The sequence below is a fragment of the Periplaneta americana genome, chromosome 17 (assembly GCF_040183065.1).
Source record: "Periplaneta americana isolate PAMFEO1 chromosome 17, P.americana_PAMFEO1_priV1, whole genome shotgun sequence".
Taxonomy (NCBI): domain Eukaryota; kingdom Metazoa; phylum Arthropoda; class Insecta; order Blattodea; family Blattidae; genus Periplaneta; species Periplaneta americana.
The window spans coordinates 15476695-15503864 of NC_091133.1; the positions used below are offsets into that span (position 1 = coordinate 15476695).

At 35.5% G+C, this 27170-nt stretch overlaps 2 protein-coding genes across 5 annotated transcripts in view; both read left to right on the forward strand.

Moving 5' to 3' along the window:
* Positions 1-670, forward strand: part of LOC138692868 (KH domain-containing protein akap-1-like) — an 89428-nt gene extending 88758 nt beyond the window's left edge. For all 3 annotated transcript variants that reach the window (XM_069816172.1, XM_069816174.1, XM_069816173.1), the window contains one exon: positions 302-670. In XM_069816172.1, coding sequence (XP_069672273.1) covers positions 302-670 — 369 coding nt within the window. The remainder of the gene's footprint in view (positions 1-301) is intronic.
* Positions 666-27170, forward strand: part of LOC138692867 (uncharacterized) — a 45488-nt gene continuing 18983 nt past the window's right edge. The window contains exons 1-4 of one of the 2 annotated variants that reach the window (XM_069816170.1): positions 666-1520; positions 11543-11619; positions 18358-18553; positions 25134-25269. In XM_069816170.1, the coding sequence (XP_069672271.1) occupies positions 682-1520; positions 11543-11619; positions 18358-18553; positions 25134-25269 (1248 nt within the window). In that variant the 5' untranslated portion in view covers positions 666-681. The remainder of the gene's footprint in view (positions 1521-11542; positions 11620-18357; positions 18554-25133; positions 25270-27170) is intronic. The other variant, XM_069816171.1, reaches the window with a different exon arrangement.

Sequence of the window (27170 nt, forward strand, 5' to 3'; positions counted from 1 at the left end):
CCTTCCTCTTTGTTTCCTCATAAGATCCATATATCTTAATGTCATCTATCACCTGATATCTTCTTCTAACCCGAACTCTTCTCCCGTTCATTTCCAGTGCATCCTTCAGTAGGCAGTCTCAATCAGTAACCCAACCAATTCCTTTTCCTCTTCCTGATCAGTTTCAGCATTATTCTTTTTTCACCCACTCTTTTCTTGCTATGGATGTATACATTGTAAAAAGTGTCAGAGAGATTAATTAAGAAGTGGAAAAAGCATTGTCAATAACAAATTTATAAATCTGTATGTTTTGTATTTTCAGACTGGCGTAGATCTTACACTACCTACTGTCACAGTTACGAGACCACCACCAGGTTTCACTTCAGACACTAGTGTTACGAACAAGCAGCCTTTACCAGCCGAAGGACCATCAGCTTCGATGCAGAAGGCTGCAGATTTTCGAGATGTACAAAGCCCGACATTTCCCCAATTACAAACTCCACATTCCAACATCAATCAGCCAAATTACTTAGTGCCCCAAACACCATGTGTGAACCCAGTACAGATGTTCCCAAGCTCTTATTTTCCGCAGACAGTACCTGTTCAGCAGCTTATGTCTTTCTCTGAACAACTTTACAGCAACAAATATTACAAACAATCATGTTTAATAACCCTGCATTGGCGATGTTAGTCTCTTCCCAGATGGCTGCTAATCATATCAAAGCTGTAGCAGCTATGAATACTGCTCTTGCATTTCCAGTACTTAATCCTCCAGTGATGTTCAACCCAGCCCCAATTAACCCTAGAACCACTGTTACTGAAAGGGCAGCAAATTTAGGACAATCAGAGGTAGATATTTCAGAGATTTCCACTGCCTTACGTAAAGATTCTGCAAGTCAATATCAGCCAAATCAACCAGTGGCTTCAGAACCATGTACCCCAGAACCAATAGTAAATCATCCTGCTTCTCCAGAAGAGACAATGACACGTTCCAGCATCCAGAATAGAACAGCAACCACTAACACATGGGAATCTCCAACTTTTTTTACCAAACCTAAAAGTGATAAAGTTGATCAAGTAACTCAACACATGTCACAGTTGTCGGCTGGTGTCCAAACAACTAAAGACTCTACCTTATTGAGAAAAGAAGTGGAAACAATAAAGACAGTCGAAAATAGTCCTTTGGTTCCACCTACCTTATTGAGAAAGGAAATGGAAACAATAAAGACAGTCGAAAATAGTCCTTTGATTCCACCTTCGATTTCTGTCAAACCTGATTGTGATAAAAGTGACCAAAAAACTCAACACATGTCAGAGTTCTCGTCTAGTTTTGAAGCATCTTTTAACCTTTCTTTAACAAAGGACTTGAAAACAGTAAATCCAGTTCCCAGTAATGACTCAATGGAAAGTGCTTCAAGCTATTCAGAAATCATAAACAATGTCTTTGAAGATGCACAAAAAGGTGCAGAATCCATTGTTCAAGATGGACCATGCGATGAGCTCAACCTCGGTTATACATCTGGTTCAGATGATATTTACAGGTAGACCATTGTTTTTTTATTATGTTTTGAAGAGTCAGTGTATGTCAGATAAATCTTTTGTCTCAAAAGTTTTCTTTTCGTTATAATCATTTGCATTATTTGTAGAGCTTCAAATTCAACACTAGAAAACTTTGTTACACTGCAAACAACAAATTGTTCTGTTAATACAGTTCTTATACTTATTGCTACGTATTGGATTTTTATGTACTAAAAGCTAATATTCCAAGTAGCTATGTTTATAAACGAGAAAACAATATTCCTGCTCTTATATAAATAATACTGCTGTGTTTGAAAGAGGTATTCAATTATACCAAATGACGCAACTCCATGTTCGTTATTTCATCAACGTAGTTCATGCTTTTCTCTACTCTTGGTCAACAGTTTCCTCTCACAGAAGTTTGTGGGTGGCTTCACTACTGTCCATCTGAGTGGTTATGTTGCAGGGTCGTCAAAACAGGGACATCACTATGGCAGTTACTTAACTGGGTCCATTTCTTTAAGTTATTTTAAACAGTTGTATAATATTACGTAGAAGTCCAATTGCGAACAGTAAATGTTTTCAGGAAATAGCTAAGATGGTCCAATCACAAGCCTTTATAGAGGGACCAACAGAAATGGGTGGGGGAAACCGAGATGCAACATAACCACTTGGACGGACTGTAGGTAGTGTTTGCTTTTCAAATGCAAATTCAAATGAACACTCTCAACCATTATTTACAAATTAGAAAGCATGCTTCCACTAGATTCATTCTCCAGTCTTTGTGTTAAAGTTTTGAATGATGTGAATAGGGCCTCAGAATTGTTCTGTTCTATGTCACATACATTCAAGTATACTTGGTGTAATTTTTAACTTTTAATATCTAAGAATCCGGTTTCTATTCATCACGTAGCATGTTAGATTTAGATTATCACTGGGAATGTTAACTTTTTTAACAATATACATCTCTTCGTTATTCATACACTTCTGAATAGCTAATGTTGTTATCTCAGTAATGTTTCTTATGCAGTTTCAGGACTTTCGTAGTAATACGTGAAGTCTTTTACTTCTTGGGAGAATGACTTCCAAAGAGTATCCATCTTCATTCTTGAGTGCTTCACTCTCCAGTCTTGTATTACTTTCTTCCTGCTTGAAAATAAGAAAAATGTTTCATACATATCCTAGACTGGCCATGTCCAGTTTTTAGTTCAGTAGCTCTTATAACATGTGTCAGTTTGGACAAAAGATCTCTAAGAGAGGGATCATCTATCTAACACAGTGTATAAAGAACAAGAGATATTTTTAATAATCTAATGTTGTTGTAATGTAAAATATAACAAATTGCAAACAAGATAGCTATAAGAGTAAAGGTTTTCTCTTTAGATGCCATGAAGGTACATGGGAGTAGAGCGCCATAATTTCATGACCTTTGCATTAGAATGAGGTAATATGTTGTTGTTGTTGTTTTCTAATGCCAGGCGTTTGACAATAAAGTCATTTGACCTCTTGCACTCCAATATTTTTCAAAGATATTATCATGGCCAGCCACTGAAGCACAGATTTTGAGGTGTTCCGAATCCATTTCTTGGTTTGAGTTGCACAATGGGCAGTTAGGGGACTGATATATTCCAATTCTATGCAGGTGTTTGGCCAAACAATCATGGCCTGTTGCCAATCTAAATGCAGCTATAGACTATCTGTGTGATAAATCGGGAATTAACTGTGGATTTTGATGCAGAGAGTTCCATTTTTTCCCCTTGGGATTGTGTTATCAAATTTTGTTTGTTGAAGTCTAAATATGTAGATTTAATAAATCTTTTCACAGAGTAATACGTAGATTTAGTAACAGGTCTGTAAGTAGCAGTGCTGCCCTTTTTTGCTAAAGCATCCGCATTCTCGTTTCCCAGGATTCCACAATGGGATGGTATCCATTGGAATACAATTCTTTTATTGAGTGATATTAATTGAGAGAGCATTTTAGTTATTTCTGCTGTTTGAGATGAAGGTGTGTGTTTAAAGACTATTGATAGAATAGCTGCTTTGGAGTCTGACAATATAACTGCATTTTTAAATTTATTGATGTGGCAAAGAAGATTCCTGAGACTTTCACTTATTGCAATGATTTGTCAGCGCTGTATTTCAACCACTTTTTTACCTTTCGGAAACATCCAGTGCCCAATTTTACAGAAGACAGAGTGGATCCTGACTGAGTGTAAGTTTGGCAGTTACTCTACCAACTGAGCTGCTGGGACGTATTTTTGTTTTCTGTGAAGAGAGTACCAACCTCTTACACTACCCTCAACGTGGAAGACCAGGGAATTAAATAAAAAATTTCAATAACAGTAGCTCCATGTAACATAACTATTAAAGAAATTTCTGAGACTCTGAAAACATAAACCTTTGTCTTGGTTCCTTGTATGCCATACCTGTGTAGGAAAGCATGCCAGTACAATCCCTATGGAATTTACAGTCAATCTGCTTTCTAGAACATTCACTGAAAACATTCCAGATGGCTTCCTGGATAGCGGTTTTTCATTACTGCTACACCAGTGATAAATACGATTATGAATTATGGAGAAATATCTTGGACATTTCATGTTGCGTATTTTAGTATATTTTCGGGTTTCCATATCTTCTTCATATCCCATAACATGTGAGGGTTACATCAGTCTGGCGATTTCGATTGTGAGGGATATAGGGAGCAAGTCTAGTGGTAGGGCTGCTATCTTTAAGTCTCTAGACTGAATTGAACAGTATTTCCCATGTTCTGGATGTCACAGTTATACTGCTGATGCTTGGTTCATCAGGCTCGTTTGTAAGAACAGGGAATCGGAGAGGCTATGTTTTTGTCTCAATAATAAATTATTAAGAAGAGTGAACATTGTCAACTACCTTGGATTTTTATCATCATTTACACATGACCTTGACATACAAAATATAATTATCGAATTTATTAAAACGTTATGCATAATAAATTCAGTTTTGAAACTATCATTAGTTCAGAGCAGTGGCGGTTCCTCGGGGGAGGGAAGGGAGGAATGTCCTCCTCACATTTTCTTCTTTTGAAAGTAAATACCAAATAAAATATGTGCCTTGAAATTCGAGGAAGATTCGATAATTTTTAAGTTCACAGCTATAAGAAAAACTCGGTTGATCGAGTTTTAAACGACGCGCGCTCATGTGCTGCTAGAAAACTGTGAGAAAGATGCGAGATTGTCTATGTAGAGGAAAGGCACTCCATTCCTCCTCTGCTGCAGTTAACACACACAGACAACAGCGCACTAGCAGCCAGAGAAAGAAGCAGAGTTTTAAAGCAAGTAAATGAACGGAGAGGGAGGAGATCCTCCTCTGAATTAGTCATGGGCAGGAAATAGAAACCGACTGGTTGTGTAGCAAGCTCGCTACCGCTGCCATCTAACGATGCTGCATTCAACCAGACTATAACACATCTAGGAGGAGACACAACAAAAACAGTTTTAACGCAACGCTATGAAAGACACCATGTAAACTTTTTTTAAAATTATAAATCAAAAATATTATTCATTGCACTTTATATAGGTTACTATTCATGGTTCGAAACTTTCGTGGATATTTGAAAGTTAAAGTCAGGTTTATGTAAAACAAAGAAGAAGTAGTTTTACGTAGTTGGCCCCTGAAATTCACTTCTATTCATTGTTTACTAGACAGGGCAACTGCCAAGTAGTCAGTTTTATACAAATATATTTGAAACTGAAAGTAGGTACTCCAAACTACATCATTTTTAACATAAAAAAATTAATCGGCCACTAGCAGCTTTGAACAATAATGAAAGTAGCCTATGATTTTACAAGAACTGACATTCTTCAAAAGTATGTGATACTGAACTTGTAAAATGTACATGTGGCAATACAGACCACGTGTGTGAGTGCAGTGTTCTCGCTTTCCTCAGATTATTTCCCATTCCCATTTCAATTTTTCCGTAAAACGGTTCCAGTTACGAGTTAGTAGCTAGTCTCTTCCAACACATGTGATGCTGTAGTGTGCTCGAAAAATGCTACGAGGTTGTGAATTTCCTTGTAATTGTTAATTTGCGCAATTATTCAACAATGAATGGAAGTGAAATCATAATATATTTTGGACAATTTAGGAAACTCAGTTTACAAGAACAGATTATTGCTATACAGAAGGGAAGGCCAACCCCAACACTACCTGGTCTTACATGTTTCATGTAGGCTAATTTGTAGCATGTTTCATTTAAGAAGGTGTCATTTAGTGCTGTTAATTTCTTTCCTCCTCTTAAGAAATATGCAGGAGCCGCCACTGGTTCAGAGGAATACATGAATCAAAATTTATAAAACACTTGCCCGACCAGTTTTATCTCATGGATGCGATACTTGGACCATAAAACACGTGACTCCTCAAGAATAACTGCTGCTCAGATGAAGTTCGTGAGACGCTCTGCAGGAGTCACAAAATGGAACCACAAAAGAAAAGATGATATCCTGAAAGAACTCACAACCAAACCAATATTACAAGTTGTAAACAATCAAAGGAAAAATTTGGAAAATCATGTCAGAATGATGGATAGAACATGCATCCCAAAACAAATCCTGCAGTATGCTCCTTATGGAAGATCTGTTGGTCGCCTAGATAAAAGATGGACTGATGTGAAACTGTAACAGACCACCTGGTCTAATATATGTTTTGGATGATGATGATTATTGAGAAATAGGATACGGCAGTGAATACAAAATTACCCTGAGGAAACATGTCCCATTACATCGTGGACTCAAATCTCCAGTGTGAAAAATTGATGCTCCAACTGTTTGACTAAGTGTGCACAAGACCTTAACATAAAATTAGCTCCTTTCTTGTAATGGGACCATTATCTCAAAGAAATTGAATCTGGCAGATTGCTGACTTCATCTGCGTGAATACATGCATAATGGAATGTAATTGGATGCAAATTAATTTTGTAAGTCTTGAATGTGAAAATAAGACTTATTTTCACTTGAAGATGGATGGAAAAATTCCATTTGTGACCCACAAGGATATATTTTGTCTGTCCTTTAGTATGTAAATATTATTGATTGTAATTGATAACTTAGTTTAATATATGAGTTTAATTAATTGTTTTCACTATTGTGTAATCAATGTTATAATTTTAATGTCTCTATAATGAGTATTTTTATTAATTTTATTGCTGTGGTACATTTATGATTTCGAACTATTTTGAATGATCTCTAGAGAACTAATTTTCCCCAGCTTTGCCTACACCCCTCTTTCGTACTTTTTTTTTTTTTTTTTTTTTTTTGTAGGAAATGAACTTTATCACTGAATATTATAATGAATTTACAGTATTTCAAATATAAAATAATATGTAGGTATACTGTCATCAAATACCTAATCCAATTAGAAAGTGTACCTTTTAATATTCTTCATCAAAATCCGGAAATTTATCTCCAGAGCTAAAGTCACTTGAAACCTCTTCTAAATCAGAATCTGAGTTAATACAACAAATTGTCCTGTGCATTAGTCAGTGCATTACTAATGCTACAATTCTTCAGTGATTTAACCACTGTCTCAGTTTTCACATGATTCTTTGACTCATTCACAAACTCAGTATCAGTGTATAAGAGGCACCCTGTTTTTCAGACCTATTTTTTTTTAAGAAAAAAAAAAGGTGTTGTTTTCTAATGCCAGGCGTTTGACAATAAAGTCATTTGACCTCTTGCACTCCAATATTTTTCAAAGATATTATCATGACCAGCCACTGAAGCACAGATTTTGAGGTGTTCCGAATCCATTTCTTGGTTTGAGTTGCACAATGGGCAGTTAGGGGACTGATATATTCCAATTCTATGCAGGTGTTTGGCCAAACAATCATGGCCTGTTGCCAATCTAAATGCACCTACAGATGATCTGCGTGGTAAATCGGGAATTAACTGTGGATTATGATGCAGAGAGTTCCATTTTTTCCCTTGGGATTGAGTTATCAAATTTTGTTTGTTGAAGTCTAAATATGTAGATTTAATAAATCTCTTCACAGAGTAATACATAGATTTAGTAACAGGTCTGTAAGTAGCAGTGCTGCCCTTCTTTGGTAAAGCATCCGCATTCTTGTTTCCCAGGATTCCACAATGGGATGGTATCCATTGGAATACAATTCTTTTATTGAGTGATATTAATTGAGAGAGTATTTTAGATATTTCTGCTGTTTGAGATGAAGGTGTGTGTTTAGAGACGATTGCTAGAATAGCTGCTTTGGAGTCTGACAATATAACTGCATTCCTAAATTTATTGATGTGGCATAGAAGATTCCTGAGACATTCACTTATTGCAATGATTTCACCATCAAAACTTGTTGTTCCATATCCAAGAGATCTATAAAGTGAGAAGAGACAGCACATAACACCTGCACCTTGTTCCCTGGAGATCCAAGGATCTGTCGGTGTATAAATGAAGCCAGTTTTGTGGAGGATACCTAATATTAATTGTCTCTAAAGACAATTGTTTCATTATTTCAGTGTTTACTTCTGATTTCAGTATTTCTTCTGTTAAATTTAGATTATATTCTATATTTAATAGAGTTAAAGGGTTTGGTTTAATTTGTAAGTTTTCTTTTAAATTCGGGATATTGATTTTCTGTTTTAATTCTCGAACCATGGATATGAAACTTTTTTGAGTTTTCAATCTACAGAGAGGACTGTATGAAGAGAAAAAAAAGTGTGTCTTATATTCCAGGAAATACTCTTTTTTTTTTTTGAGCCAGTAGACTTATGACAAAAATATCATATGCTTGTACAGACACACTCTTTCAAACATATGTGATGTTTGGACTCAAATGTGTATATTGAAGTGATCAAGCGCTGTGAGGAGCATGTCTGCCCCTTACTATGTGAAACATAATAGTGAACAGACATATGCGTGTTTGAAATGCTGACGACAGATGAAACATGCCACTTGTCCAATATGAATGGTAGTGTTGCACTATAATCCACAAGTGGTTGATGGAAGTGTATGATCAGGACATGTCAGAGGAAAGATTGCAGGAATGATATCATGCTTTCCATGATGAACATGAGAGTTTGAAAGACGAGCAGTGTTCTAGATATCTATTAACATGCACTGGAGAGAAAAACACTGCACAAGTGGATGCCTTGATTTGCCCTAAAGTTTGGTTCAGATGTAACAGCTTACTTGATGTTTTACTTGCACATGCAAAAAGATGCAAGTAAGGAATGTGTGGACTGTAACACTGAGCAATTTTTAGAACTAAACAAGGACTGAACACTAAGTTGGAGGCATTCAGTTCTAAAAATTGCTCTGTCCACACAGTTCTTCTTACTTACAACTTTTTGCATGTGCAAGTAAAATGCCAAGTAAACTGTTGCATCTGGACCGGGCTTAACAGAAGAGTGTTTGTCAATGAAATTGTTGCAGAATTGGGTGTCAATCATGTGCAATCATACTACACCATCTTTCAGAACTCCGTGAAATTCAGAAATTCACCACAAATAAACCATGCAACAGATACCAAATTTTATTATACTGAAATAGAGGTAAACTCACCGAGTTTTTTTTTTCTTCACAGATGCTCAATCTTTCCATCTCTGCTGATATGGCAGACATCTATGTGATAACTGATAATCCATAAGAATTCCATGTGTGTGTCAGCATATCACAGTCGACCAGAGCCACAGGAGTGGTAATACAGTTGAAAATTAGTGGGGAGCAGAGGCACAAAGACAGTGTCCTTCACAAACCTCTGAGATACCCTTGTAGGTGTCTGTAGTAATGAGCCAGACAGCCGACTTGTTGAAAGATTTAATCATTACCCCTGTCTTCAATCAGCTGTGGCATCAGCCACGTTTCAAACATGTTTATACAGCCGGTGCTGACATACTGCGGAGAAATTTTAATTACTTCATCTTTCGTAAACGAAATAGAACATTTTCAAAACCAAGCTCTCATGCTCATTACTGGTGGAATCAAAACAACTCCAATAGATTCTATGAGATTCCTCACTAATATTAACAGCATCAAAATGACAATAGAAGAAAAAGCACTGATTCAACATGAAAAACTTACCAGATTACCAGGAAACAATTGGCATTCATACAGTCCTCTCTGTAGATTAAAAACTCAAAAGGTTTTATATCCATGGTTCAAGAATTAAAACAGAAAATCAACATCCCGAATTTAAAAGAAAACTTACAAATTAAACCAAACCCTTTAATTCTCTTAAATATAGAGTATAATCTAAATTTAACAGAAGAAATACTGAAATCAGAAGTAAACACTGAAATAATGAAACAATTGTCTTTAGAGACAATTAATATTAGGTACCCTCCACAAAACTGGCTTCATTTATACACCGGCGGATCCTTGATTTCCAGGGAACAAGGTACCTGTGCAGGTGTTACGTGCTGTCTCTTCTCACTTTATAGATCTCTTGGATATGAAACAACAAGTTTTGATGGAGAAATCATTGCAATAAATGAAAGTCTCAGGAATCTTCTTTGCCACATCAGTAAATTTAAGAATGCAGTTACATTGTCAGACTCCAAAGCAGCTATTCTATCAATAGTCTCTAAACACACACCTTCATCTCAAACAGCAGAAATAACTAAAATGCTCTCTCAATTAATATCACTCAATAAAAGAATTATATCCCATTGTGGAATCCTAGGAAACGAGAATGCGGATGCTTTAGCAAAGAAGGGCAGCACTGCTACTTACACACCTGTTACTAAATCTACGTATTACTCTGTGAAAAGATTTATTAAATCTACATACTTAGACTTCAACAAACAAAATTTGATAACACAATCCCAAGGGAAAAAATGGAACTCTCTGCATCATAATCCACAGTTAATTCCTGATTTACCACGAAAATCATCTGTAGGTGCATTTAGATTGGCAACAGGCCATGACTGTTAGGCCAAACACCTGCATAGAATTGGAATATATCAGTTCCCTAACTGCCCATTGATGAAATGAAATGCGCACAATGTGCATAGGATTTGTAGGTTAGTCTTTGCAGAAGTTTGTGAGCGAGGTTTTCCTTTCTCGGCAGTTTTCAACGTGATATCGTCCACATGGCTTCTGACACAGTTCACACACACATTCGTCGTTGGGTTCGTGGTATCTCAGGGATATTTAAGACAGTGGAGCAAAATGTTAACTGCCCATTGTCATTGTGCAACTCAAACCAAGAAATGGATTCGGAACACCTCAAAATCTGTGCTTCAGTGGCTGACCATGACAATGTCTTTGGAAAATATTGCGGTGCATGAGATCAAATGACTTTACTGTCAAATGCCTGGCATTAGAAAACAACAACATAATTGAAAGAGAAAAATTCTATCCTGCCAAAATGGTTCTATTTGTGAAGCTTTCTAGAAAAAGGAATTGTGAATGCTGACAGGTGTTACAGCACTGACATGGGTGAAAGCTGCCATTTCAATGAAAGAGGTCATGCCTTCTCAATTCAGACATCATCCCCTTTGATGTCAATGTAAGACTCTGCACAGCAGCAAACATCTTGTCAAATTTGGTCACTCCACTATAGTCCCAACATCATGCCCAGCACCTTCCCCCATCTTCCCATTTATGCAAAAGTTAATGAGAGGGTAGCATTTCATCAGCAATGAAGAAGTTAAAGAATTAGTTCGAAAGTTAGTACATGTGCAGGGCACAAACGTTTAGGAGAAGAGCTTCTTATACTTCGTGAAGTGGTGTAATAGCTGGTGACTTATTTACAAATGGCTTTTAGAGAACCCAGAGGTTCATTGCCACCCTCACATAAGCCTGCCATCGGTCCCTATCCTGGGCAAGATTAATCTAGTTTGTGGTGACTGTGTCGAAAAGTAAATGAATTTCACCTCCAATCCATAATGTATTTGGTCTCCAAAATGAAAATTCCTATTGATGACAAACCTGTGAAACTTATTTTCGGACTACTCTTCATATTTTTGACGAATTATTGTGCATTGAGTTCAAGTAATTCGTTGCAAATCCATATGCATTTAATCTCTCTCTCTCTCTCCTTTTTTTTTTTCAGGAGTGATGATAGTGAAGAGATTTCAGATACTCCACCACCTAAAGTAAAGCAAGAGCCACACTATGTTAAGAAAATAGGTACGTTATTGTCAGTATATATTGCTTATTTTTAATAATTTATAGTGGTTACAGGCAAAGTAAATCTCTTCAATATTTCCTGAGCACATGGTTATATATCCATTTGATTAGACTTGAGCTATGATGTGCCCAAAAGAGGTGAAACTGTGATTATAATATTTGACCATTGTTTTTAAATTGCAACTACAGTATTATCTTTTAACTGCTTCGTTACTTGACACACAACTGACAGATTTCTTCTCCTTCCCTGTGTAATGTGATTGTGTGCCACTGCGCAACCAAAAGCCAGAGCTCAGGTCCTAATGAACAGCCTGTAAAATTACGTCCATATTGTACACAGCCAAACTTTGCTACTGCTTTTGTTTGTGTTTGGACAACAACCCCGCCCTGCTATCAAGTCCCTAAGTTTGTCTAACATTTCCAAGTTGTTTTTATGCCTTTCAGCATAAGCTTGCTTCTAAAAAAGCAAGGGTGGCTAAAAATTTGGAGGTTTACTTTTATAAAATCAGTAATTATACAGACAGCCCCAACAAAATATGAACGAATTTATTTTGTTAATATTGAGAAGCTATTAGTCATTTGTTCATGATACTGTTGGAGAACACAAAGCAGGCTTGGGAGTTTATGTTAAAATGGTTTTGACAGTTTTGCAGAGAATAAAGATTGTTTTATTCTATGCTGAAACAAAGTCTTTGATTCAGATGAAGCACCAGTACCGTCGATTTTTTAACTGTAGAAAGGCACCAACTTCTGGATCAATTCTCCAAGTAGTGAGAAAATTCAAAGAAAATGGAACTGTTCTTAACTTAAACAGCGAATTCACGTACACCAAGAACTGTTACAACAGTAGAAAATGTTGAAGCTGTGCTGCAGTTACTGGCTCGGAGTGCTCATAAAGGATGACACAGATGTGCACTAGAAGTTGAAAATGAGACCGATGTTTCTGAGAAGAATTAAAAAAATTGAGTGAAACACATGTTAACAGCAAATGACAAACATATCTGCAACAACATGTGCAGTAACTTCATTTTCAAGATGGAAGAAAATGATGACTGGATTCAGAATGATTCATGGATGAAGTGCATTTTCATCTCAATGGTGTCGTGAATCGTCAAAACTGGAGATTCTTGGGTTCCGGTTCACACCCACCAGAAGAAATGTGGAACAACCATTTCATAGTCCGAAATGCACTGCTTAGTGCGCTCTAAGCACGAAAAGCATTATTGGTCCCTTCTGGTTTTCAGATGAAAACAGGAATACGCTGACCGTCAACAAGGAACAATATCAACATATCATAAGAAGATTCATAGAAACATTAGATGATTTCGGGATCCAACAGGATGGTGCAACATCACATACTGCAGACTCTATAATTGCATTCTTGAAAGAACATTTTCAAGACCGGATGATTTAAAAGAAAAGGACTTTCTTTGGGCTCCTCACTCATTAGACTTAAGCCCTCTTGATTTCTTTTTATGGGGATATGCAAAGGACAATGTTTATGTGCAGAAGCTTAGAATCATCTGTGAGCTGAAGAGAAACGTGGAGAACTTCATTGAATCTATATCTGACGACATATGCCAGAGAGTTATTGACAATTTTAAAGAATGTTTAAATCATTGTATTGCCATTCATGGTGGTCATTTTGAAAATGTTATTCATCGTGCATGAATCTCCCATGTCCTGTTTTTAAACATGTGCAGTAATAATTGAAATATATAAAATAAGCTCAGGATTGTTCATTATTAAAATCGTTCATATTTTATTGGCGCTCTGGTATTATAGATCCTATCTAGCCAGAAATTATACCATTATTGCATGAAATCTCAGATTTTTCTTCCAAAGTGCATGCTGAAAATGACAGAATAAACACTGTATAATATTAATCTTCATTAACTAAAACACGAAAGTCACCTTCAATCATTTGTCTTCCACAATATAGTAATTAGCTCTAATTAAATATTTCCACGTGATGAAAATTATAGTCACTTCGTACCTACTGTATAGGCTCAAAAATAAGCCGCACGTTATATCCAAATTTTAACTGTGAAAAGTTGAGGTGCTGCGTATATTCGCGATTCTGGTAGTGAGCACAATGTACCTATGGGAGGAGGTCCGCGTTTTAATAAACAGAATACCCATAGAAGCGAATAGATACAGAATAAAGAAATATAATTACAAAACAAACAAAGAGAAATACAAATAAAATAATACAAGCAATATAAAAAGAAGATACAGTAGTATTAACAAAATTTGAGACCGAATGAGCAGCGCTCGTGCTCGGTCGCAGTTCAGATATAATATTAAAATAAAAAATGATAATAATAATAATAATATAAATAAATAAGTAAAATAAAATAGGAACTAAAATATAATTACAGCGGCAATGGAATTATATAATATAATATTAACACTAGAGAAGAATAATATCGCACGTGAAAAGTAGGACTAATATATATTTCAAAATTATAGAATACAAATATAATATAGGTTGATTAATTCATACACATAGGCTATAAATTTATTTAATCAAATTGAAGATATTAACACGTTTCTAATTTTCTTGTTATATGTTAGTGGGTTACATGTTAGCAGTTCTGGGTGTAATTTAGTTAAAGCATTGTACAACCGAGGGCCAAAATTTATGCTATGCTTTAGACCAGCAGATGTGAGACATTTAGGTTCTACTAATGTTGAATTAATATTTCGTCTTGTGTCATAATTGTGTGTCTGTAATACAAACTTATTACGATTTTTATGATAAAATTTTAACAGCGTATACTTATAAATTTGTTCAATATTAAATACATTAAATTCAGAAAAAATTAATTTAGTTGGATAATCGAAACGTTTCTTCAAACAAATTTTAATTATTCGTTTTTGTAGTAAATTTAACGGACTAAGATTAATTTTTGTACTTCCACCCCAAACAATTATACCATATTGAATGATAGACTGAATAATGGCCAAATAAACATTTCGTAGAACTCTAATAGGTAAGTAGCATCGAAGATTAACGAATTTATAAATTGTTTTACGAAGCCTCTTACAAAGATAAGTAATGTGATGAGGCCATTTTAAATTCTGATCAATAATGATACCCAGATATTTGACATACATGGCTTCTTTCAAAGGTGTTTCATTCTTTCGGGTTTACCAACCTTTTGTTATTTTTATATTGTAGGAAGAGCTGTGACATCATAGCTCCGATGCCATTAAATCATTCTAGTAAATATGTTGGAGTGCATATGACATGAGTGGAATGTCACCTTGATGTCTGCTGTGTGCAAACCTCTGTGATTGTAAACAGATATAGTGTTGCTGTTGTAGTTGTATGTTAAAATGGAGAAGCTCAAAAATATTTAGTGCATACCTCACAGACATTACTATTTCCCTCCTCTGCAGTGGCGTGTGGTGATAAATAATCCTGGTGGTGCACAAATATTTATTATGATTATCGTATTATTATTATTATTATTATTATTATTATTATTATTATTATTATTATTATTATTATTATTATAGGTACTAACGACGACATAACTACTAATATATGTTATATAGATATAGATAGCAAAGTAGAGTGTTCAATTTCTATTGCAGCATACCGTAAATAATATTGTTTTCGCTATATTGCATTTTATAACACAGTTCACACGTTCACAAGCATTCGATACGTGTGTCGTCTCATCAGCCTTAACTACTAAAAGTCAGCAGCTTTCTTTATTTCTTTGAAATCTCATCATGGCATACATCAAAATGGCTTGAAGGACTTCGTTCTGTATAGTGTTTGATGTGCTCTTAAACACTGTTCCTCTTTCCAAATGTTCCTTAAGAGTGCGTCTAATTCAGAACTAAAATTGATCAGGCCAAGAAAAATACTAGCGTTTAAAGATGAGTTTCCGTCTTCGTGACCTCTTAAAGCAACAAAACCGCACGCACATATCTGTTCTTGGTAACTTTATAATTGTGAAGTGCAACAAACCAATTGTGTCTGTATGTTTGTTTGACCCAACACTGCTAATTTAACATTACTGTTGAGTGTGCAGCTGAAGAATCGTGTTTTTATTTCTTTCATTCATGTGCTTCAAATCAATCATACCTACAGAACGATAATCAAAATTATTTAGTTACTACGCACAGTCCTACATCCAAACAGAAGAATAAATACAATTCATAACACGTAGCCTACTTGTTTTTGTCAATGAATGTTCGCCGCCGAACAATAGGCAAGGAAAACAAAATATAGCGTCTTTTATATTGCAGCCACATATTGTATTTTTCGTAAGTCCGAATGTTGAATTTTCTTGTCACTTCTCTATTACTATTCTTCGTCACTTATAATTTTAATTCCTGTGTACGTCTACCCATCTTCTTTATTTTTATCTTTTCGTGTAAAGTTCTTACAGAAAATTACATATTTAAAAGATTTTGCACACTATTCATTGCAATATTTATGATAGAACGGGCCAACAGCGACTGCAGAACACATCTGAAAGTGCTCCTAACCCCTCTTACGCACACTGTACTGGCTCCCTAACATGCTCCAAAGCCTGCCAGTGAAACTCTACTACTGCGCATGCTCGAATGGAACAGTGTGCCGCAAGTGTCGAGTGGTAAACCTAAGTCCCAGGCGTCAACAAGACCAGTACACGCGCAGCGTTATTTTTACATAGTACCGTATTATAATAAAGAATTATGTCGCTCACATAGTCTACTGCAGCTCATTGATATACAGTAAATTTAAAAACATGTGTTATTTGAAGAGGTGGTGCACTGCTCCTGTGCTCCTTAAGAGAAATCGCCACTGCTCCTCTGTATTAAGAAAAAAGTTTACTTATTACTATTATAGTTAATAGTGATTGATACCATGCCTAATAAGAAAAGAAATCTGTTGAAGGGAAATTCTGTTGTATTGTTTTTCAACCAGAAGGTGCAGCAATGAATCAAACTATTTTAAAAACGTTATCAGGAGTGAATGATTAGATTTATTTACCTTTACCACAGAAAAGCACAAAGTACAGACGTGGACGAATTATTAACAAAATTGACGATTTTTATGATAATTCTGTTTACAAAATTTGACTTTTCAATTTAGACTACAGTTGACAATTTTGTATATTTCTATCATTACAATAGATAGAAATATACAAAAATGTTAACTGTAGTTTAAATTGAAGAGTCAAATTTTGTAAAAATATATAATAAAAATCTTCATATTTTCCTAATAATTTGTAAATATGCAAAAATGTCAACTGCAGTTTAAATTGAAGAGTCAAATTTTGTAAAAATATAAAATAAAAATCTTCAGTTTTGCTAATAATTTGGAAATATGCAAAAATATCAAATGTAGTCCAAATTGAAGAGTCAAATTTTGTAAAAAATATACAATACAAATCTTCAATTTTGCTAATAATTTCGAAATACGCAAAAATGTCAACTGTAGTCTAAACTGAAGAATCATATTTTGTAAAAATATGTAGGCCTAATAAAAATCTTCAATTTTGCTAATAATTTGTCCACGTCTGTATACATGTTAGCATTTAGCTCTGTCACAGTTACAGCCTTTTCCCTCTCATCGTCAAAGAAGTACGGACTTACAATTGCAAAAGAAGATATTGCGCACAATACTGTCACTTTCATACTGTGAAGTGGTTTCTCATTAATTTCTTGTGGCTTTGTGGCAGACCAATAACGGAAATTTTGTTTGTTAATAAACCTGATAAATGAAAATGGGCTTCATCGCTCATCAGTAAGTTGTTAACAAGATTCTGATTTTCATTAATTAACTGCAGAAGAGTCTGACGAATTGAAGTCTGTTTCCATGGTCCTGTTCCTGTAGTGCATGAATAATTTGAATCTTATGAGGGTGGAACTGAAGATCATTATGTAAAATCCGACAAATGCTGCGATGGAAAGCCCAAGTGACACAGAAGGATGACACACAGACTGGCATGGACTCTTCAATGTCCTCACTCACTGCCACTATGTTGTCAGGTGTACATACTGTTTTTACACTACCACCTTTTTTTTCTTTTGTGTAGAACCAGTAGCCTCAAAGTTATGAACCCAGATCTTGATGGCATTAGCTGATGAAACAGCATCATTGCGATGAACCCCAAACGCTCTCTGAAATTCATGCTGAGCGATTATGTAACTGTCACCATTGTAACTGAAATGCTTTAAAGTGTTCTACCAGATGGCAGTAGCGTCATTCTCCCCACTCAAGCCAAATCAAAATAAGTGCTGTTGCAAAATTGCTCGATTCATTGCCACACCTTGTACTACCCTAGATAGGTAGAATGAAATAAAATTGCATATCAGTAATTTTTCTTCCCCTCAATCTCTGATTATTGTCTTTTTTATATTTCTCCCTCGACGAATTTTAAAGGTGTGGCCTATTTTCGGGCCAATACGGTACATTAAAATTCAGATCTGTTAGTAATCATCTTATCATTGAGAAAAATGAATTCCTTATCACAGGCTGTATCCATCAGAAAAGAGATTCCACACTGTTCGACTAGCAGAATAGAGTAAAATCTAATCTACTGTATGTGGAACCTTTGGAAACCAAGCTTTATTTTTAAGAAGTATTTCATAATATTGTAGACAGCTTATCCTATCAGCAGCTATATGTTTTAAAACAGGAAAGGCATTTTCACAGGAAATGTATAGTTTTTCTATTAACACATTCAGTTATATAACAACATCTGATGTTCTTAATTCCTAATATTTCAGAATTGGCAAACAAGATCATTCACTTGATTAACTTTTCCAATAGAGCGTACTTAAGTGTTGACGAAATAGTGCGAGCCTTCACAGACTTCAGTGGACGTCACGTAATCTTAAAAATATTGGATGCAAAGGGTATTCGACTACCTTTCTCTGAAATAGAACGGAGAAAGGAATCCACTATCTTCGAGGCTCTTGATGGGTAAGTATTTTTATTTCAATTATCTCTCAAATTTACCAGTACATCCACATATGCTGTAAAGTATAGAAATTGTCGAAATGAAGGCATATACTTTAGAAGCTCAGTTCATCATGACTTTTCACTTTTTCACTATCGAGAGAAATCATTGTAATGCTGCAAAATGTATGTTTCGAGATTTAAATACTTTCAGCATCTCTGATACTGAAAAGGTGATTTTGGGCATCCTGCTTGTTTATTTGTGTACAGAAATTTTTCATAAATTATTGGACAGATTTTGTTAATATTCAGTATGTAGACTGTCCGTTCATCTACGAATAATGCATATGAATTATGGTAATTTTTGTTTTAAAAGTTAATGTTTTTAACAAATAATGTAAAAAAGTGCATTTCTGAAAATCACCTCTTTGATTTTCCAATTTTCTTTATACATAAGATAAAATGACAAATGAAACAGTATAGACTGTAGCCTATTTTTTTTTAAATAGTTGTTTCAGAAAAATTATGTAAACAAATGGCATAAGTAATATTTACTGATGACTTTTCTTTTTAATAAATCTACTAGCTTTTGGGTGAATATGTTGGAGGCAGTATTGAATTGTGACTTTGTTCAGCAATGATGGAGAATTATCTCTCATCCACTTGAAAGTGGATAAATAATTTTTATATCGAAAATAACAGAACAGCTGTAAATCTTGAAGATGCAATGGGTAAGAGAGTCCAATCCATGATGATGATGATAAAAAGTAAAAGCAGCAATCCCATACTTTTTTCCCGAATTTTAAATGCATACAAATCTTAAGCAGGGTGACCAGGCGTCTGGTTTTTGAAGGACATGTCCACCTTTTTTGACCTTGCCCTCCTGTCTACCAGGCATTTTAAAATTTCTTTTGTCTGGCATTTTTTAAAACATGACTTGAATATTCAGTTCTTTGTAATTCGTGTTATTGATTGTTATAATGTCCTATAACCGTTGACAAGAGTATTAATAAATAAAAGAGAAAAGCACACACTCCGCAAGTTTCAGAGACAGAATATATAATGTTTGCAATCAGTACTCTTTAGTTCTTCGTTCAGTTTGTGTTGTCACTGAACTTCCGTTTTTACAGCATGGATAATGGATGTAACCAATGCCACAGTCAAGTCAGCCATTTTTAATAGCGTCACAGCCAAAATTGTATGTGGTTACTATCAATTTGTAGGATATCTGTGTTTACGATCATGTTGCAAAAACAAAAATGTAAATGTACTGATAATTTGAGAGTGAAGTATCCATGCTTTATTAGAACGGATCATCCATGAAGCAAAGTGTGAAGTGTACGAATGTTTTATTGCTATAGCAAACAAAGGTATTGGTGATTTGGATTGCTATGTGGGAAGTAGATAAGCACAAATCTAACATTCACAATGCAGTGGAGTCTTCAAGAGTCACATCCAGTAGCAGCCCACGGTTACAAAGGTTGGCAGTTCTGCATGAAAAATAGTGTAATTAGCAAATGCATGCTGTTCATTGCATCTAAATCGTATAACGTGTGTAATTACAGCCCCTTCTCGAAGTTGACTGTGCACCCAAAATTGAATTCCAACAATCCGTGCGCTTTACCCATTCCATAGGCTACACCTCTCCCATCCGATACAACTAGTCATGTAGTGGAGATATGCCCCACATGTTGATAACATGAATGAACAACTATCAGGAACTTTCTATCATTCAAACACTTTTAACTCCTACCGAATTTTGTCATGTCAACTTTTCTAGCCTACACCCATTCTGGCAGACAGAATTAGGCCTGTAAGACATCACGTCAGAGAGCTGGGAGTTCCTACAGATTTGCAATAAAGTATTGTAACTTGAATAGTTTGTGAACATGTTTGTTGCATTATTAAATTTAATTCTTTGGCTTAACAGTGCAAGAAATCAACTGTGGGACACACAATACAAATTCTCCGTGTTTCCCACTCATTACGTTAGCCCCGCCATTAACCAGCACAATTAATTCATGTTGTTCAATTATGACTGAATTTCCGTTAAGCCTATATTCCATTAAGATAATTTGCACCAAACTTTCAGCGTCATGTTGTGGTGGCAATGAAGATAAATTTCCAATCATTTTATTGCTATCCAGCAATTAATTTTGAATTGTTTTCGTAGTTCTTTTGAATTGTGACGAGCCCTATAAATGATCTTTGAAAGTTTAATCTAAATGTGGAGTAAATCAGTCAAACCCCGAAATATACCGCGGTTTGTTGAATCATCTGTTTCAGCAAGTCCTTACATCACTAATTCAAATGCTGCACAGAATTTCACACAGTTAATTAATTTAGATAGACCATATCTACTTTTATGAAAATTTTCATCTTGTTTCTGAATGTTAATCCAATACGCAGAATCAAGCTGTGTTAGAATATTTTAATATCTGTAGCAGTGACAATTTTTGTTTGACTTGAAATGAGTTTTCGAATTTTTATGCTTTTCTATTTTTTTAAGTCAAATTAACTAAATTCTTCACTCCGGTCTTTGTCCATGTATTGTCTCCTCTAAACAGAAGACACGACGGGTGGGGGAGAAAGAGTTTTCATGAGTGCAGCAAAAAACCAATCGTTTCCATTACACATTTCGGTATTAAAATGACTAGTAGGCTACACGATTTCCTCGACTTTTTCCAGAAATTTCAATATTTAAATTTAGTGTAGGACATCCTAATTTCTTAAGTTAACGTGTAATTTCTCTTTTAATTTCGAAAAGGTTTGGTCGATTAGGTTTTCATTTCATTCATTTTTAATATAAAATATTTCCTTAGACACACTGATTAATCACATCACAGCACCCACAGTACTGTATAACACACTGGAACTGTAATGATATACAGTAAGTTCAGAAGCCTATGTGTTCTCCTAACGTAGAGATGAGGATGTTGGCGGTTCTTTTGTATATTCGGAGAGAGCTGCTTCGGTTGCAGCTCTAATGCAGTCTTATGGGACAGTCAAGAAAACCAATTTTCTGCAGCCGACTATCCTACATTGAGCTCGAGGACTGCTGATCACAGATCCGAAAAGTACACTACAGATAAAATTCTCGAGCAGTTCAAGGCTCCTACAGGTAGTAAATTCTCGAATCGAAGGAGAATGAATTGGAAAAATAAATGAAACAATGAACTAGATTACATAAAAGCACGTTTTACATTTTTATTTTACTTGTCCATGTAAATGGCGGTTCTGCAGCTCTGCAGTTCTTATTGTAGAGCCGCCCCTGGTCACATCTTTCTTTGCTGTTAAGGAAACAAAACTAAATGAAAAAGTGAGTGCTGCAGAAGGTGCCCCTAGCATTTCATACTGTTAAACATCATAATAGCTACGGGCTACTGATCAAGTGACTGCACTTCTAGTCTTAACCAGAAATTGTTTGATGATTCTGAAGTTGCAAAAAAGTTTCCTTGTGCTAGGACAAAAATGTAAGCGGTAGTGAATCAGGTTCTGGCTCCACATGCTACAAATATTGTAATTCAAGCGTTAGGTGGAATTTCGTGTTTTGGGCTTGCAACAGATGGTAGCAGTCATAGAAACTTAAAAGACCTTTCCTATTCTTGTTCAATGTTTTGATTATAATGCTGGAGGATTCAAACAAAGATTTTAGAACTCAACATCAAACAAAACAGTTGAAACTATTAGCAATTGCATATTAGTCATTAAATATACTAAATCAGTATGGTTTACAATAAAAACTTGTGCATTTTCAGGAGACAATGAAAATGTGAATTTTGATGGTTGAAGAGAAAACCAGAGAATAATGTATTTAGTATGTTGCAAGGAGACTTGCAGAATAAAAGATTGTTGGAGATGGATGTCCTGTTCACATATTCACATAATTTTTTACGTCATGGGTCTGATCTTTTCCTTTGATGCTGAAGCAATAATAATTAAGATATTCAACTTTTTTTTGTCAATTTACACAGTTCGTACAGAGGAACTTAATGAGTTTGCAAGTTTGTAGACACTGAATACCGAAGTTTCTTGGTCATTGTAAAACACGTTGGTTAACTCTTTTCCCTGCTGTGGATACAATTGAAGCACTGTGTGCTAAAAGTTGTTGTTGTTGTCTGCTAATGCTGAATTTCTGACAGTGAAATCATTAATTCTCTCGCTCTCCAGTATTTTTCACTCAAGGATGCCAAACTGATAGTGGCTGGGCAGTGTTGAAGATGATTTTGATCCATTTCCTCTTGAAGATCATATAAGGGGCAGAGTGGTGAAGGAGATATTCCAATCCTGTTGAGATGCTTGGCCAAGTAGTTGTGGCCCTTGAACAGTCTAAAAATTGCAACTGCATTCTTCCTTGGGTATCCAGGGATATTTTGGGTTGAGACAGATTCCCATCTTTTATTTTTGGAAATTTGGAGATGATGATTTGTTATAATTTTGTGACATTGTGAAATAATTATTCTTTTTGTTGTATAATAGGATAATTGTGTAGCAGGTTTTTGAATAGTACCATGGCCCTTTTTTGGCAAGATAATCAGCAGTGTCGTGAGTCAATACGCAATGTGCTGGTATCCATTGAAAAACTATTTTTTACTTTAGGTTGTTGAGGTGAAATACGCATTTCCAGTACTCAAGAATTTGTTGACTTTTTGGTGTTAAAATGGATGTTATAGCTAAAATGGCTGCTTTTGAGTCAGAAAGAATTATTGCTTGCTGGAATTGAGCTATTCTGTATAGAAGATTTTGAAGTGTCATACATATGGCCTCGACTTCTCCATCAAAATTTGTAGTACCAAATCCAAGGGGTTTGTAAAAGGAGAACAAGACAGCATGTAGCTCCAGCACCTGCTCATTTGATTTGTTAGCAAGGAGCCTTCAGTAAAAATATAGAGCCATTGTTGTTCTGGGAATCTTGTATGGATTGTTTCTAAGGCTAATGATTTCAGTACATCTTTTGGAGTGTCATCTTTTTTGACATCCTCCAGTAGATCTGTATAATGTTCAATATCTAGCATTTGTAACAGGTTTACTTTAAGGAGTAGATTTTCTTTGTTAGGAAGAAGAGTTATCTGTTTTTTGATTTTGTGAACTTTAGAGAGAAAACTTTCCTGTGTTTCCTGTGTGCGGTGATTTTGAAATTGGCAGTGCAATGTGTTGTTTTACCCATGTACTATGTATGGGGAAAAAGTTGTGTGAATTAAACGTTGATAAGTCCAGTTTCTAGACCGTCTTGGATGAGACATGCATATCAATGTGCAGGTCAGATGTTATAAGTCCATGCTTTGCGAGCCATATGTTGATAAGTCCATACTTGGCAGCCATGTTTTTGTAAGTTTCGCAAAGCAATGTTACCGGTTATTAATGCTAAAGTGTTTTCCATTATATCTAGTGGCTTTAGATCTCCATCAATGGTAAAATTGAATTTTCGGGGTTAAAATTCTCTGAGTAACAACCATGTTGTCAGCATTGTGAGTCAGTTGAGTGGTGGTTGTACGGACTTAATGCTTGACCGTATTATCTTATTGTTTGTCATTTTCTGTATTGAAGTTCTCACAACATTAACACACAAAAATCGCGTACCTACTAGAAAGGAATAATACCTGTACAGATCGTATGTTGCACAATCCTCGAAGAAATGAGGTTTCTGATTATCAACCTCACCCACGCAATTTGACAGTGACGATGTGGATAGAACATTCTGTAGCATTTCCGGGATGACTTCAGCACAGGCTTCAATGATACGGTTCTTTAAATGTTTCACATTTTCAATTTTCTCTTCATCGTATCAAGCCCTTTATATAACCCCAAAAGAGAAAATCAAGAGGTGTTAAATCTGGAGACCTGGCCGGTCATTCTACTGGTCCATGTCGACCAATTCAGTGTTCAGGGAACTGTTCGTCCAGTCTGCTGCAATATTTCTGTGGCTTAATCTACCAGAATGAAGAATGATATCAATTCTTTTCTCTTTCGGTAATGTCATCACGAAAATCAAGAAATTTGTTATAGGAAAGCTTCAAATAATCACAACAATGCATTGAAACTGTCACAGGTTAACCATACAGTAAAGCAGGAAAAGTTCATTACCAGAATTGCATAAAAATACCTTTTCCAAAGCCTTCTTAGTACTGTACAAAATATCTGTAGATGCAGTAACTAATGTTTGTGTCATTATTACAGTTATCTTTAAATAACTTTAAAACAATTAGAGATATCTCAAAACGGATTGCACCATTGTTTTTCTCAGAAAATTTCACATGATTTTCAGTACCTACATTGACCCCCTTTCCATTTAAAATTTCAAAGTTGGATTCAAAATGGCGGCTTTTGAGATAGCTGAGGGCTAGAATCGAATGTGTCACTGGTAGAGCATTTGGTCTTACAGATACTGGTAACACCAATAGTAATCGAAAATCAAGCATAAGAAAGATATTTATATGGTTCCAGACTTTTGATTCACTCTGTATTTTGCTGCCAATACTCCGAAAAGTAACAGGATGTGTTACTCAGGAAGAATCGAGATATGAAGGCTGTCTGTTAGGTATTTCATTGCTCCAGAATAATCAAGTAAGGTGTAAATATTTACAATTTGTTTTCTTTCTTGTAGGTGCAACATTATTGGGCTTCCAAGGAATGCTAATGGCTATATAGTAGGAAACGTCAGTCTCATTCCACTGCAGTCGGTGATTCAGTTACTGTCATTGCTCAGTGTACGGAATAAAAGTTTATTTCAAGCCCTGCAAGTAAGTCATTTATAATTTCTTACATAAAGATAAATTTCCTGCTTGTGTTTTTGATGCATTGTGTAGATTGCTAAATTATAGCTGTCTTGTATGCTGGTAAAAACTCGAGTATCAGTCTCTACTTCAGGGATCCTCGTGGTTGCTTGCTGTTTTAAATGTTTAGTGTGTTATGATGTCCTGAGGAAGATGATACAGTAGAGTAGTTTTCCAGAACTGTTGCACCATTGGTGATCGTGAATTACCATATAGCTTCCTGAGTCCTGAGACATTTGTTGTTTAATTTTAAAGTTCATTATAATCCTACACTTAAAAAAAAAGTCACTGACATGAGGAAAATGCTGAAATAATTCTGCAGGTTAGTTAGGGCACAAATGCAGGTATACTTGACTCGAAAACATGACGGCCACTCTTCTTGGAATTGGTAATCCCTCATAAACCCCCATCCACTACTCAACCCCTAGCCGCGTGGCAGAAATACAATAGAGCCCAGCATTGCCAAATATAGCAGTCATTGCCTCTTAGCTTTCACTCGTTAGTGTCTTTTCAGACATTTGTCGACGTGTTGTTTTGTACCGTTGTGCGCTTCAATATGTCTAATTTATTCCGGCCATGATTAATGAGTGTTGAAGCAGATGATCCGCAGTCAGGCCTCCTGATTCACCTGAAGATCCACGACCATCACGACAAGAGCAAATAACACCGTCGAAGAAAACAGAATATCTTATTTGCAGAGGAGCGTAGCTAAGAAAACGAAGTGTTAAAATTGTGTTTAATGTTAGGAATTTTATCCATAGAGTAATCGAAAGGTGCGATAGTTTGATAAGTAAAAATCTTAATCTCTTAACATCGGACGCAACCGGCGGCGTGGTATTACTACAGTACAAAATATATTCGCCATAGAAATTAAGAATTACAGTTCACCAACTAAAGAGAAAATAAACAAACTGAAATAGAATTCGGTAAGATAGACGATTTTATGCGTGATTTACTTCGTCGAACAGTATGTGAACAGTACGCGAAAGAGATATCGCCAACAGCAAATAAACTTGCGGAAATATTCTGGCCTGATTTGTACATTATGTTTAAGAATGCAGAAAAAATTTCATTCGATTCTATCCAGCACTTTCGGAATTACCAGGAAAAGGGTTTTTAAGGAATATAGTTTGCGAAGAAGAAAAAAAAGCTCATGCCGTTTTCCACTTAACAGCTATTATAGCCAATGCCGCACTTTACAATAAAAATCATAACTTCAGAACTAATAAAGAGCACTGGCGTAGCTCAGTTGGCTGAACGTTCGCAGATCACAATGACTTCAAGAATTGGCAACTCGGCTAAGGGTTTATCCCTTGTGCGTGCCTGCAGTTAACTGGTGAAGGGGATGAGGGAAGGTCGTCATGTTTTCGTGCGAAGTATATATTATACCATACTTAGGGTCTCTGCACATACATCTTATATCATAATCATGTAAGAAGTATGGTAAATAGTACACTATACTCTCAGGACTCAGGAGGATAGATAGATAGATTTATTGATATAGTTCACAAAAGTACAAAACTTAATAATTTAACAAAAGCTCTATATACAAATGTAGTTCTACATAATAAAGATACAATTTCCTAAACTAATTAATCTATCGCAAATCTCAATAATTTATTGGTTCAAACTTGCAATTACGTCTTGTTTTAGTGCATGTTTAAACCAATCGTGATGACCCTTAAGACTTTAAACCTTATTTATTTGCTTCTTTCCAAAATCTAATTGTAATATTTAGGTCTTATTTTACATAATAATTTATTATTCCAATTAGGTGATCAGATGTCGACATACTGTAAGTCATGAACCTGAAATAGCTGAATCGGTACATTCCATATGTAGGTTAATCTTTTGTTCTTGCAATATTT